Source organism: Pezoporus flaviventris, unplaced genomic scaffold (assembly GCF_033815535.1).
Source record: "Pezoporus flaviventris isolate CSIRO_AGI_PZ_B2104156 unplaced genomic scaffold, CSIRO_AGI_Pfla_v1 ptg000001l, whole genome shotgun sequence".
Lineage (NCBI taxonomy): Eukaryota > Metazoa > Chordata > Aves > Psittaciformes > Psittacidae > Pezoporus > Pezoporus flaviventris.
In genome coordinates, this window is record NW_026892549.1 from 46,420,489 (window position 1) to 46,434,399 (window position 13,911).

The following is a 13,911-nucleotide window of genomic DNA, read 5'->3' on the forward strand; positions in this document are numbered from 1 at the left end:
GTATGAGGAGAGGCTGAGGGAGCTGGGACTCTTTAGCTTGGAGAAGAGGAGACTGAGGGGTGACCTCATCAATGTTTACAAATACGTAAAGGGTGAGTGCCAGGATGATGCAGCTAGGTTTTTTTCAGTGATGTCCAGTGATAGGACAAGGGGCAATGGGTGTAAACTGGAGCATAGGAGGTTCCATGTGAACATCAGGAAAAATTTCTTTACTGTGAGAGTGACAGAGCACTGGAACAGGTTGCCCAGGGGGGTTGTGGAGTCTCCTACGTTGGAGATATTCAAGGCCCGCCTGGACAAGTTCCTGTGTGATGTACTCTAGGTTACCCTGCTCTTGCAGGAGGGTTGGACTAGATGATCTTTTGAGGTCCCTTCCAACCCCTAGGATTCTGTGATTCTGTGAATATTATTCCAGAGAGGCTGAACACATCCATCTTGCAAGGCATTTGATCTTTTCCAAAGAATAATCTCAATTGTTCCTAGTTTATATGCAATTTATTTTGTTGGTAAAGCAGCCAGCAGTATAGAACCAGTTTTACTGTGGAATTTATTCTACTCCATGAGTTCCCTCCTAGCATTGACAGACCAGCCTATGGCTGTCTCTTCTTTAAGACGGAAGATTTACACATTTTCTGGCTACTAATGGACACACCTGTCTGCTCATTTTTAAATGATGAAGATGATAGCTCCAGTTTCAGTGGCTCCTGGGAATACTGATTTAGATGTTCTCAGCGTCGCACATTTAACAGCCTCTTCAGTTGTCATTCTTTGCTAGAGTTGACGCTTAACATTTGAGATACATAGTTTGGGGTTTTAATCCAAACATTAGCACCTTCATGTAGAATTAATGACATCATCTTTTTATTTACTGCCAAGAAGCTAATGCTTCAGTGCCAGGCCATATTCCACAGCCTGATAAATCACAGATCTCAGTATATCTGCTTTATAATCATGATACTTCAGCTGCTGAAATGCTGGCTGAAGCATGCAAGCAGAGAAATCAATGTATAAATCAATATGCTGTCACATCCAGTGCTCTAATAAAACACTGAAAGTCCAGCAGTATTGTTTGCACACAGCAAAGACTAGGCCCACACCCTTAGACAAAAATCAAGATGTGATAAACTACAGTGGAGTTAGAAGATTTAATTATTTCTCTTTGTGTATATATATAGTTCATACACAAACTAAAAATTGCTTTGGTGATATGCGTCTGAACTGCAAACACAAACAGAACACCCCATCTGTTTGCTCTCTGCTAGACAGACATCCAGCGCTTCAGGTCTTCAGTAATCTGTTGCCATGATACAGCAGCACTGCACAACTCTGCCTCCTCCTCTTGCCTTTCTCTAGGGCTCTGCTAGCTCTTACTCCATGTTTTCATACAAGCATCACAGACAGAGCCCACAGCATGGGATTGTTCAGAAGGAAAGAACATATCAGAAGTTCTGAGTAATCTCTATTTGCATTCACCATCCCCTACTCACCACACTGTAACAGAGAAAAAAGAAATGCAGGCATCTATTACCTGACAGAAAGAAAAAGAGTATCTTGAACATCTTGGCACCCTTCCTGGCCTTACCTCCTCGAGGTAGCTCCGTGTGCAGATACGCCAAGCCTCTAGTTATAGAGTGTGCCAGACGACAAGAGCTCACCCAGTCACTTGTGTGGAGACTCAAATATTTGCACAAAGAACCCTAAAAATACCCAGAACAAAACAAAGGATTAAAAACATTGTCCAGTTGAATAACTCAGAGTCTTTATGAGAATCAGTTTCATCCATTGCTCCTGTAAGGTGTAATCCTGCAGCTGCTCCTGTATTTAACCGGATGTTCTAAATCACAAGACAGGACCAACGTTTCATTAATTGCTAGTACTACCATTTGGTTTATCTAAAGTGGAACAGAAAATTTACCACAAATAACAGGGATTGCCTTTAGGAACAGCAATATTAATTATAAACCCAAAGCAAAGCATGCATTTGGATCTGTTGTTCTGAAAAACTTCTACTGAACAAGAGAACTAGTTAACTGCAGACGTAACAGCCTGAATTACTACATAGTGGCCTTTAAGCCAATAGCACTTATAGAATATTCAACATCTCTCACTGGTATCTTCCCTGCTATAAACTATTTTTGTATCAAAAAACCCTAACAACTCACAGGCATTTCAGAATAGGAGACACTGAAGAAGTTAAATGTGGAAAATGGGAGATTTTTTAGTAATTTGTGGTGGAATCTCCAAGAAAACCAGAAGGATGGGTGTCAATGATGGTCTTCTAGAAGCAGAGACTGCTATCTGAAACAAGAGCCAGATCCTGTCCATCTATAATACCTTTGAGCAGTTTTTATGCACATAGTCCCCAATGACAATATACTCGGTTTAAACAAACTAAATCCCCATGCATGAAGAACAAGCCATCCAGTTGACTCTGCATACATAGTACAATATATTTATAACTACAAACTACCCTGGTTTTGCCTGTTTAAATCTGTAAGTTTAAAAATGCACCAATGTGTAACATTACCATAGCTACAACTAAAACCACTTTATTAAAAAATTAGCTATGTAACATTTGGTTTACAAATGTAAAGTCTGGTGTGTGCCACTTGGAGCTGACATTCAGGTGTGTAACACATGCACAGTTCAGATAGAGGCACACCAACACCACAATTTAAAGTGATCAAGGCATTAGACATTTTAATCCAATGCTAAAACTAAAACCAAGTTCATAACACTCCTTAATGAAATTACCAGAGTTACAGCTTTGCAGGCTTAGCCTGTGCAGAAGAAGGAACCCACCAACAGGTAACCTCCTTGGTGAAAACACAGAACAAATGTCACTCATACAGCTTTACACAAGCATTTTTATCATTGTTTAAAATTCTGTTACATGAATCTCAAAGAGGTTTTGGTAATTAAAAAAAACCCTGAGGATCCACCTAGAAATAAGGAATTTTACTTTTTTTATCCTTATTGTTTAAAGCTTTTTAAGAAATATAAAAACTTTTATTAGCCTCTCACTGCCAGCAACTTGGGTGCAGTAAGAGATTTTCTTGGCTTAGTGGGCTGAGATTCTAGCCCATTCTGAGAGGCTACAGAACTGTTGTCATGGTGTGACTGGAAATCAATCACTGCATGATGATGTCAAACCAACTTCAAGATCTTTCTGCTGCAGAGCACGCTAGCCACCAGGTATTTTTAAACTAGCTGAGGGCTGTGATTTTATGCTTTTGGTGAAGTTCAATATGACAATCAGGAAAAGCTGTATTCAAGATTTAGAGAGATACATATCTGCAGTTAAGATTATTCTTGTCAGAGTCATGAGTTACATGTTAAATGGTGGACATGTGTTCTGATTATAACTTTTGATACAAACAAACTTTTGATGGTTTTAACAGTCATAAGATTCTATGTCTTTTCCAACAGTTTTTCTGTTGTTCTAAAAAGACATGAATGTCTGACTACTGGGGGGACAATTCTGTGACCATTCCATATTTCCTACCAGGTCATCCCTTGCAACTTACTCTCTGCTTATTCACCTGCCACACCTCAGAGTACTATCAGAACAGCACGTTGGCTGACAAATACATGTATCTTTCCTTTTATTACTTGCTCACTAACTTTTTTTTTGTCTCAAGATATGTTTGGATAATAACACAATTTGGGTCAAACCTATCTGTTTTGCTTTCACCAAGGCAACACCACAAGCAATTTTCTGTGTGAAAATGTTCAGGCTTGTGTGTTCCTATTTCTAAGAAGGAAAGTATTTCAAGGGAGAATGATGGTTTGGATGGGGAGTATTTCACCTGCACGTCTTGTATGGGTTACTCTTTCTTGAAACAAGATTTATGGCTTCAGTTTGAACAGTGCAATTTCTTTTTAGTAGTGCTGCCACAGCAGGCTTCCTTCTCTGCTGTTAGTGCCACACACAGCAGAACATCTGCTCCCTGAATTAAGGATCACACTGTGCATTAATTACACCTGCTGTGAACTTTTTCCAATGACTTCCAAGCCACTAGTGGATTGATTTTAGACTAATCTTGCTGTTCTTAATACCATATTGAGAAAGAACCTGATAATATGATGTTAGAAGAGTCATCTGCGCATGTAATCAGATCATTAACGTTTCCTGTTTATATTAGCAACAAGACACAATTTGCGATCAAATTACATTTCAGCTGAAACCCCTTTCATTCAAGAAAACAGCAAAACCAGATCACCTGTTAAGACAGTCATGCCATGCCCCTCCAGGAGCGGAATATTAGTTGACAATAAGCTTATTCTGCCAGAGCAGGCCAATATTGGTGTGCTTTTGCAAAACTGAGCTGCTTCTATGGTCATTTCCAGTTTCTGAAATCTTTCTGTAGATGCCCATCTCTTACAGGCTGTCATGATCCAAGTGTGTTCTCACTTAGAAGTTTCAGTTAAGGTACCCTTCATATATTTGTGAAGCGCTGTTGCCTTAAATTTGCATACATATTTAGATATTTAAGTACACTTATGCATTTAACTTTCAACACAAGCACATACTTAGAGCCTAAGACTGGCTGGTATTACTGCTATTTATTACTGTTCTGCTTCTTTTTGCTACTTGAATAAGTAGTTTTTGTCCTACTGTCCTCATAACAAATCAGGCTTCAGCCATCACCTTTACACACTGGAGGAATATGAGTTCCTTTACTTGAGACCAACATTCTTTAACTGAACAGTTAAAGTTCTTCCCATATACAAGACAAATTATTTGCTTTTTCATACACATAGCACCCATATACATTACTTTTATGATTTTTCATGAAAGCGATTCACATTTATGCTAGATTTTTTTAAAGCATTTTGTTTCTATTTGTGCACACACACACACACACAGTGTTAAGAACTCAAATCCATGAATTTGCGGGATGTAAGCATTCATCAGGTAGCTAAGGAGATCTGAACATATGGTTCATGAAGATATGGTTCTGGAAAGTAAGGCTGCCTTCTCAAGACGTGTCCTACATCATCAATATATGGTACAGCTAAATAAACATGGTATGCCACAGAAAGCTTTAAGGAAGATAACAGGCTAAAAAGACAACATGATTTACAGTGCCACAAGCTAGTTTAACAACCTATTGTGTTTCTTTGTAAAAAAAACAAACAACCCACCATTTACTCAGTAGCTACTGAGACTGTAACTACCATAACAGATATAATGTCTTAATATTAAGACAAAGTTTTAAATTAAATAATGTTTAAGTAAAAATAACTCTTCAGATTCTATACCTGAATATTGCAGTTGACTGAAGAAACCTGCACCATAACCAAGAGCAAATACTAAATCTAAGATTTTGTCAGACTACATTTGGTTGAACTGACTGGGAAATCTTAAAGGGTATTACAATAAACCACCCTAAGGTTCATTAAAATTGTAATTTGTATGGATTATTTTTACATTACTGTGCAAGAAGCAGCAATGAAAAGCACTGGCAAATACTGAAGTATATCAGTATTTATATATGGCTATTCTTAGGAATCTAAACCAATCCAATCGATTTCTTTGAAGCACTTACATTGGGGTAATATTCCATCACCAATAAATATTCCATGCGGCCATCTGCAGTGAATCTCTCATCCCCCACAATGAAGCGGGCAATGTTGTCATGTTCCATCAGTGGAATCCTGTAAATGTTTCTCTCATTGACAAAGTTCTGACGATTGGCAAAAGAAAAGACTTTGACAGCAACTGGACGTTCATCTAGGGAACCTTTGTACACCGCTCCATACCGCCCCCGGCCAATCAGCTGCAAATAGATGTAAATAAGTAGTTCACTAAACAACAAATGAAGACAAACCCCAAGTTTTCACTCTAAAAAGACTGTACACCAACTTTTATACCGACAGACACTAGAAACAACAGTGAGTATAGTGAATGTTTTGCATTGAAAACTAGAATGGAATTACTGTCATAAAAGCTATTTTGGAATTGGAAACATCAGCACAGGTCAACTTAGATCTTACTAAATTGATCTATAGTCTGAATACCCAGTGAATAAATCATACATAAGCTATTCAACAGTTTTATATACAGAATCAATAAAATCCATGTGTTTTGTGCTGCTAATTCTCTTCTTAAACTTTGCTTACATTTATAGTTTTTACATGATCAATTTTAATTAACTGCAGAGATCACAGACATTAAGATGAATATTTTATGTTTAGGATAGCTTTATAAGGTGTACCTTTTAGGTCAGTAATAAAAGCGTATGCATTTGTAGTGAAAACAGATACAAAAAGAGGTAGAGAGTTTTTAAAAGAAAGGAATAATTAGTTTTTTACTACCTGTGAATTCTTATTCTAGCCCCCACTATGTTAGACAGTCTTCAGAGAATGGCCTTTCCTGTCTCCATAGCAACTGAAGAAAGATTCAATCTCTTCTCTAAACCAAAACGTAGGACCACCTTCAGAAGAATCCTGGTTTCTAATACTCAACAAATTCTAACTACATAAGAATTTAAACACTTATTTGATTCAAATAATATTCAGTTCAGGAAGACCTAGACATGAAACTGTAAGGATTTCACGGACCAGTATCTTTTTACTATCTTAAATACTTACAAATGGAGAACAAATGGAAATCAGAAGGGATTACGGAAGTAATGTTTCTAAGGATGATAGAATTGTCCAATGGGAAAGTTTTCAACAGGAAAGCATCCTTTACCAGACAGACTTTCCATTTCTCAATCCTTCCATGTCAGTGGATTGCAAAGCAGCAGCAAATCACTTCAAGGTACAAACCCAGAATGTATTCTACCCACAGAGATGTGAAAAGGCAAGCACAGGTTAAGACAATTTGTTCTGCAACACCCTATGACTGGGGGTGAGGAATCAGCCAGCTCCTTTGGATTTAAAAGGACAGGAGATCTCATAGCAGATCTTTCCACCAACAAAGCAGCTGCTTTTTCCAAGACTGCATACCAGCATGAGTGATTTCACCTGGGGCTTTGCACACATTTACAACAGGCATTGTTATACTCTTGTGAATTCTGCCTCAAGTACTTCTTTGATGGCCCAAGGCACCCAAGCTTCTTTCCTGATTAGTCTGCCGTCACCATTAGCCCAGACCATACTGAATGCTTGCAGTCTGCATCTCCAGGTGTGATTTCTAGTGGGCAAAGGAAAGCACCATACTCTGAATCTCTCTCAGTCATGTTACCAATTAATTTTCTGGCTAAAAGCTTTTAAACATTCTGTAAGTTCTATCAAGCATACCAATTGAGAGCATAACATTTTGCTGTTGTACAATGATATGTCTCATACCAAGCTGAGTAGAAAGTTCTAGTTGGCCTCTAGTTGCCATGGAGATAGAGAGTACCCTACTGTGAAGAATGACTATACATAAACACACCACTACTGCAATATACTGCCTACCTGCAGTAAATTCTATATTCCAGTAGTGTTACTAAAGCATTTCAAATGACTGTGGTAGGATACTGTACTTAAAGCCATCTGTGTCAAACAAAAAGATTGATCTTTTGACGCAATGCTGAAATACAGCACGTTCCAATTTCCTCCATTACCTCCCAGTGTTCAGTATTGTCTTCTCAAGGTAGAACATGTTCTAGCCAACACCAACAAAATTACCAGCAAAAGCAGGCAAAATGTAACTGTGGTAACCTTTCCTTTTCTTTTGTCTTCTAATTTCATCTTTCAAATGTGAGTTAGAAGAAAACATTACAAGAGCACTGATGCATTTATTTCCGTAACTGTATCTGGGAAGTGGTATGACCAATAGTGTTACACTGAATAAAAATGAAGATTAAGTAACAGAATTGAACATTTACCTCCAACAACTTTAGATTATCCAGATCCAATGAGGGCTCTGATGCTGCTGCCTCCATCATATTCATACTGTGCAAACCTTGTTTACGGTCTCCTATGGAAGGGCATGGGGAGAGAATCAGACAGTTTCCTTTCTTTGCCATGCTACAAGTGAAAACAATACAACTTACCTGGGACTTGGAAGACATACACATTTTAGGCAAGGACATAATATGTAAAAGGGAATCCTGTAAAATCGTCTCAGAGTCAGTAAAAGCAGCAGTGAAGGTGCCGAAAGCTACAAACTTAAGGCTATCTGCTATGCAACTATTTTGATAATTGAATGTCACTGGAAATTAACTCTAAAGCATGTTTACAACCTTACTTAAGCTGTGTGGAGCAGAGGTCTTTCTGAAGAAAAATGGCTCCCAAAATGCCAGTGGAGAAATGATAAATCTCTCCATATCACCATATGAATGGGGTATCACCATGTGAATGGGGTATCACCATAAAGTGTGAGAGAGGAGAAAGGGAAGCATTATGTACAAGCATATCATAGGGTCTGGGGAGAGCAGAAGATGTAAGCATAGCTTTGAGAAATAGTCAAAAGAACAATTAAAAAAAAGGAATAATCAAAGAAAAGTCAAACCCAACCTGCAAGCATCCTGTATCCAAAGAACAGAGCAGCAATCAAAACAGCCAGTACAGACACAGATGCAAGGGCAATAACTATAGTCTCATCTCGATGAAAAGAATGAGAAGAATCTGAAAGAAAACAAGATAAATACTCTTTAATTGTAAGTTTGAAAGAATCAGCACTACAAAACATGTCACTGTTATTACAGCAATGGGGAGGGGGGAATTGTACTCTGGATTGTAAGAGACTGCGCTAAACTCTATTTTCTCTTAAAATCTAAGGATGGCAAAAGAGCTATCAGCTCAAACGCAGCTGAGCACACATACATTGGCAGCTTTTCCCAGTCTTCCCTTGCCACCATAGCGAGAGGCACCAACAGCAGAATGTGAATCTTCTTTCTAGCTGGCTAAGTTCAGCGCAGCCATACAAGGCCAAGTTGATGCAGTCCTGGCTCTGCAATCAGTGCCTGAACCCAGTTTTCCTGGTATGAACCAGGTTTGTAGCCTTTACAAGGAGATTTTTATGATTGTTTTTACCAGAATGAAAAATCTCAAGAAAGTTTGCGGCTAATGCTGCAAATGTGATGAAAACTGAACATTTTGTATTCAAATACCTACAACATTTATTAGGCAAATAATCCATTTGTATAAATATTTCAAAATACTCTGGGGTTTTGTTTTGGGTCAGTGCTCAATTTTAGCATAATTCTCACTCCTTAATTCACAAAAATGCAGAGGTATCTCCACTGCAGCAGAGTGTCAGGAAACCTGAAACAACAATAAAACACTAAACAAAATAACTAGTTTTATCGAGCCTTTTTCAAAATAACATTCAATTTTTGTCAAAATGTAAATATCTTGAGTTACCTTTTTTATTCTCCATAGGGGGGGAAAAGTTTTCATGAAAAAACTTGTTAGTGTCTTGAATGCTTATCTCCATGCTTCTCCAGAACTAGATGATCTTTAAGGTCCCTTCCAACTCAAACCACTCTATGATTCTATGTCAGACCCCAGCCTTGCTTTGTGTAGGCATATAAAAATCCAGCCACTTTAATATAAAAATGGATTACCGCAGATATTCCTCTGATGTCAGAATCACTGGAATGTGGCACTACAAGACTCATTTACTTTGGCTTCAGAACCAAGTTTGGGATCTGTGTTTAAACTTGTCTTATATGTTGCTGAAAGTACTTCTTAAAAGACTTTAATAAGACCTAACTATGCTAAAACCACAAAACAAAAAATGCACACAAGGCTTAAACATCAGGCAAATTTTTAGGTGAGACTGCAACACCATTTTTCCCAGTCTACGCTACCTGAATAAACTGACAAATTTGCTCTGCTTGAACTGCATTTAGAAGGAATTAAACATGATTCATTTATTCCAATTCCCAGTGTGGACAGACACAAGAGAACCAGGCAAGAAGAGAAAGCAAATTTAAAAGAAAACAACATCCATTTTTACATAACCATAATGGTAAGAAGAAATAAGAAAAAGCTGGTAAAACAAATACCAGAGGGAGTTTCAGTGATAAAGGTATCTGAAAAATCACCCAGCAAAAATAACATGCAGCTCATTTTTGATAAATTGATTTAAATAAGAGGGAGCTTGTGATAATCATGGCACCATCACATTTAAATTTGTTCCATCAAAAGAAATACCATCACTACTGGGTCTGGGTAAATTAAGTTTCACTGAGAAAATAAGCTGTTGTCATAGAGCGCTGTACTGGGGAGTAAGCGTTGCGACTCCTACCGCAAGGCGATTAAAAAACACACGTTACGGTTCTCACCTAAATTATGAATTCAAAACATACACACATATATATTAAAACTCACAATATCACAAAGGAAACTTATGTCATACAAAGCTATATGAAATACTGCACAAGTGTAAGAAGCTGAACAACTGCTGACAGAGAAATCCCAATTTTTACTTTAATGCTTTTATCAATGGAATTTACATTTTATTGGCTTATCTTCTAAAACACATTACACGTGGTGGGTCTTTCATCAGTTCAAGATAGTGGCACGTATGAAGAAAATGCAGGTTTTGAGGGGCTGAGCTTTTTGCTGTAACCTCAGCTGTATTTAATTTGACCACGCAACTAGGGTGCAGCCACTTACAGCCTTCCCGCTGCTAATTATACAGTAACCATTTCCACCACTGTTTGCCAAATGCTATCTAATGCCTATGTTTGACTGCTCTACTTCATTCTTCTCACAATTAAAAGGTTAATAACATGCTTCCATCATGAGGATGCTCCTCTACCCTGGAACAGGATTCTGCTGTTCCTCCACTCCTATCATGGCCATCTTGAGCAAGGGACTATTTTAGCAGCTCTGGCTGCATTGGCACATTTGCTCTTTCTCCTGTTAGAAGCTCATGAATGGTGGCATTATGCAGGCTGGAGAGCTACTAGAAAATCTCCAAATAACAACTTTTTGTGTTGATCAGCAGAAGAAAAACATGCAGAGAAACAGCACAGTTGCCTTCTTGTTCCTTGATGGATCAATCCCTCAGGAGGCTTTTTCCCTTTAAGTGGGAGCTGTGCAGCCACCAGGTAACCTCAAACAACATCCCTGGCCTTCCACAGGAAGGACTGTTTTTGTTTTTTTAAGCAAAGTTGTTTCTTAACAAATCTTACATTGGCTTTTCTTGAGCAAATTCCAAATTCTTATGAACATTTGACATTAATGTCAATGTTCCAACAGCCAGATCAGTCATACAGTGTGAGTTACTATTGTCAGATTGTTGAACAGCACTTAGAAATGTAAGAATAAAGACAGATTTCTTAATAAGGGTAACTGAATACCTCTATGGAGTGGTAACGTGCAGCTCAGAACAACGAGTGGCTAAAATGCTGCATATGATGGCTACTCATTTCCTGTATCTTCTACTTAAAAATTTGCATAAAAAGAAATGCATGAAACAAACACAATGACAAAAAGCCCAGATGGCCCCCCAAACCCCACAAAAAGTATTATTTCTATATGTCCTTTATGCTTTGTATAATTGACAACTTTTGATGTTGTCAATCTTTCTTAAATAGAACAAAAAGGACATGACACTTAAAGACCCAGTTATAAAAACTTCCAAAGGTGAGCAAGACTCTTAATTATTAATCTTTCCAAACCATCTCTTTCTTTGGATACATTTAATCTTTAGCCTTTTACATCAGCTGCTAACTTGCCTTTAAATTCCTAGATGAGAAATGCTAGCAAAGCCAAAACTAGACAGAGCTCTCAAGGCATCTGCAGAAGTTAACATTTCATCTTTCATCTCCTTTTAAGTAAAATAATACATATTTTCTATATACATAAGCACATAACCTGTATTCGCTTGGTATTATTTGAAGATGCATTTTAACTCACCCACAGGCACATCAGTGTGGGTCAACAGAAGAAATTACTGACCTTTACATGGGGTGTTTTAAAAATAAGCATGTATAATACATATGTATACACATCTCTTTCCATGTTGTCTTCCATGAACTTCTAGTGCTGCCTGAAACAACCGTGACTCCTGTAGATTAGGTAATTAATATGAAAATTTATTTGATATTACACTTCCTATCAGTAGCTCCAGGCACACCACAGAGCACAAACAACATTTTCTGAAGGAAGACTTTGTTGATCTGAAACTCTTAACAACCCCATCCCCAAATCAGCGGACTCTGCTTTTGATGTTTATTTACAATGACAAGACACCTACTCTACAGCTTCAGTATTCTTTCATGTCGTATTACAAACTGACTTCAAACATTCACAACTACTATTCAACAAGCTCATTTGAGTTTTTGAGATCATTACCAGTATTTGGGTATTTATTTAGTGACAAACACAAACTGAACAAAACCCAATCTGTCCAACACTGGCTTCAAATTTCAGACCAGGAACACTGATATCTCACTACTATTCCATAACCAATATACAGCATTAAAAAAGCAATAGCATACGCTGAGCAGAATTAGCTACAGACTCTAGAAAATCCAATGATTAAGGAGTTGACTGCTGACCCAAATTCTACCTTTGCTTGTACACAGAAGATATCAGCTAAGCTTCCTCAAGTGTAAGTTCCTGTAACTGAAAGCAGAGGTTAGTGTAGTTGCTTGTTTCACTGCTATTTATATGTGAGGTTTTTATTCCCAACTTCCACTTAGGCTCCCTGATCTAAAACTAAAATCTATCAAACAAAAAATTAAAACTAACAGAAACTATTGTAAGGCCCAAAATACCGCACGAGCCAACCTCTTATCTCACTTGGATGCTTACAGGGTTAGCAACTTTTCAAGCAGCAGTGTGAGGATGCCATTTAAAAGGCACCCAGCATGTACACACTTTACCTTGAAACATTTCTGCCAGTAATTCTGATACTAGTCAACATTTCCCTCAAGTCCACTGATCCTATCACAAAGAAGCGTCACAGCAAATAGTGTAACAGTCTTTTTGCCTTTTCCTTTTATTCTACTGTAAGAAAAAGAAACAAAGCACATCTCATTAGAACAGAGACGACCTCCTGGCTGAGGAGCAGTTGGTAACCAACAAGCCACCATCCCCAGAAGCATCCTGACCTCACCACGAATAAAGAGCTTGGTTTTGGCTCCCAAAACCCTGAGTACAACAGCTCCTGTATATGGAGAGAATTTTGCCAAAGGTATACACAAATAATTGAGAACATCTTTCAGAGCAGACAGTGAAGGGGATTGCTTCTAGTACCTGGTTAGAAGTGAGGCATCCGTCTGAACCCAGCCCTACGCTTCAGATACTCTCTGCAAGCACTTCTACCACAGAGAGATTTCTCTCTCCTTTCTCAGGCATCACTGCCTTTGATTTCCAAACACTTAAACAATGTCTTCGATAAATTGAATCTTTTTAAATTAAGCTTCCATTTGCCACACATAGAGGTTGTCTACTGCTGCCTTCCTAACCTTCCCCAGGAATGACAGAACGAAGAACACTGACAGTGGTAATGGCATCAGGAGGAATAATATTTTCCCTTCAAATTAAGTTTCCCATTATAAACATTAAGCTTGTGATATTAATTAATGCAAAAGTATTCCAATCTGTGCCTATGCTTGAAAAAGCTTATTTCTCTGTAATTTAAATTTCAAAAGTGAAATCCTCTTCTGCATGCTCCTTGTTTCTGTACTTAAACATCAGCATCTATCCTATTACCAAAGAACATTTTGAGAAATCAAAGAAAACTGAGGCAAAGCCAAGTAACAATGGTCAGTGCCAAAGGGTCTGTAAACATAAAGAACAACTCCCTGGGAGCCTGAAAGAGGATGCGTGATTCCTGTATCTTCCCTTCCCATCTGCAAATACAACGAAACCTGTGGACAGCTACCCCTTAGCTCCCTCCACCCTAATATATGTCCTGTCTGGGACCACTTCAAAGAAAGCATCAACTAACCCACCACTACCAGAGCTACTTGTGCCGGTTCCAGCACCAAAGCCTGTGCTGTGACACTA

General features: G+C 38.2%; 1 protein-coding gene across 3 annotated transcripts in view; it reads right to left on the minus strand.

Annotated features, from left to right (window-relative positions):
• BMPR2 (bone morphogenetic protein receptor type 2) overlaps positions 1-13,911 on the minus strand; it is a 104,536-nt gene that overhangs the window by 12,854 nt on the left and 77,771 nt on the right. For all 3 annotated transcript variants that reach the window (XM_061456081.1, XM_061456071.1, XM_061456088.1), the window contains exons 4-7: positions 8,455-8,565; positions 7,824-7,915; positions 5,553-5,783; positions 1,583-1,697 (exon numbers count right to left, since the gene is read on the minus strand). In XM_061456081.1, coding sequence (XP_061312065.1) covers positions 1,583-1,697; positions 5,553-5,783; positions 7,824-7,915; positions 8,455-8,565 — 549 coding nt within the window. The remainder of the gene's footprint in view (positions 1-1,582; positions 1,698-5,552; positions 5,784-7,823; positions 7,916-8,454; positions 8,566-13,911) is intronic.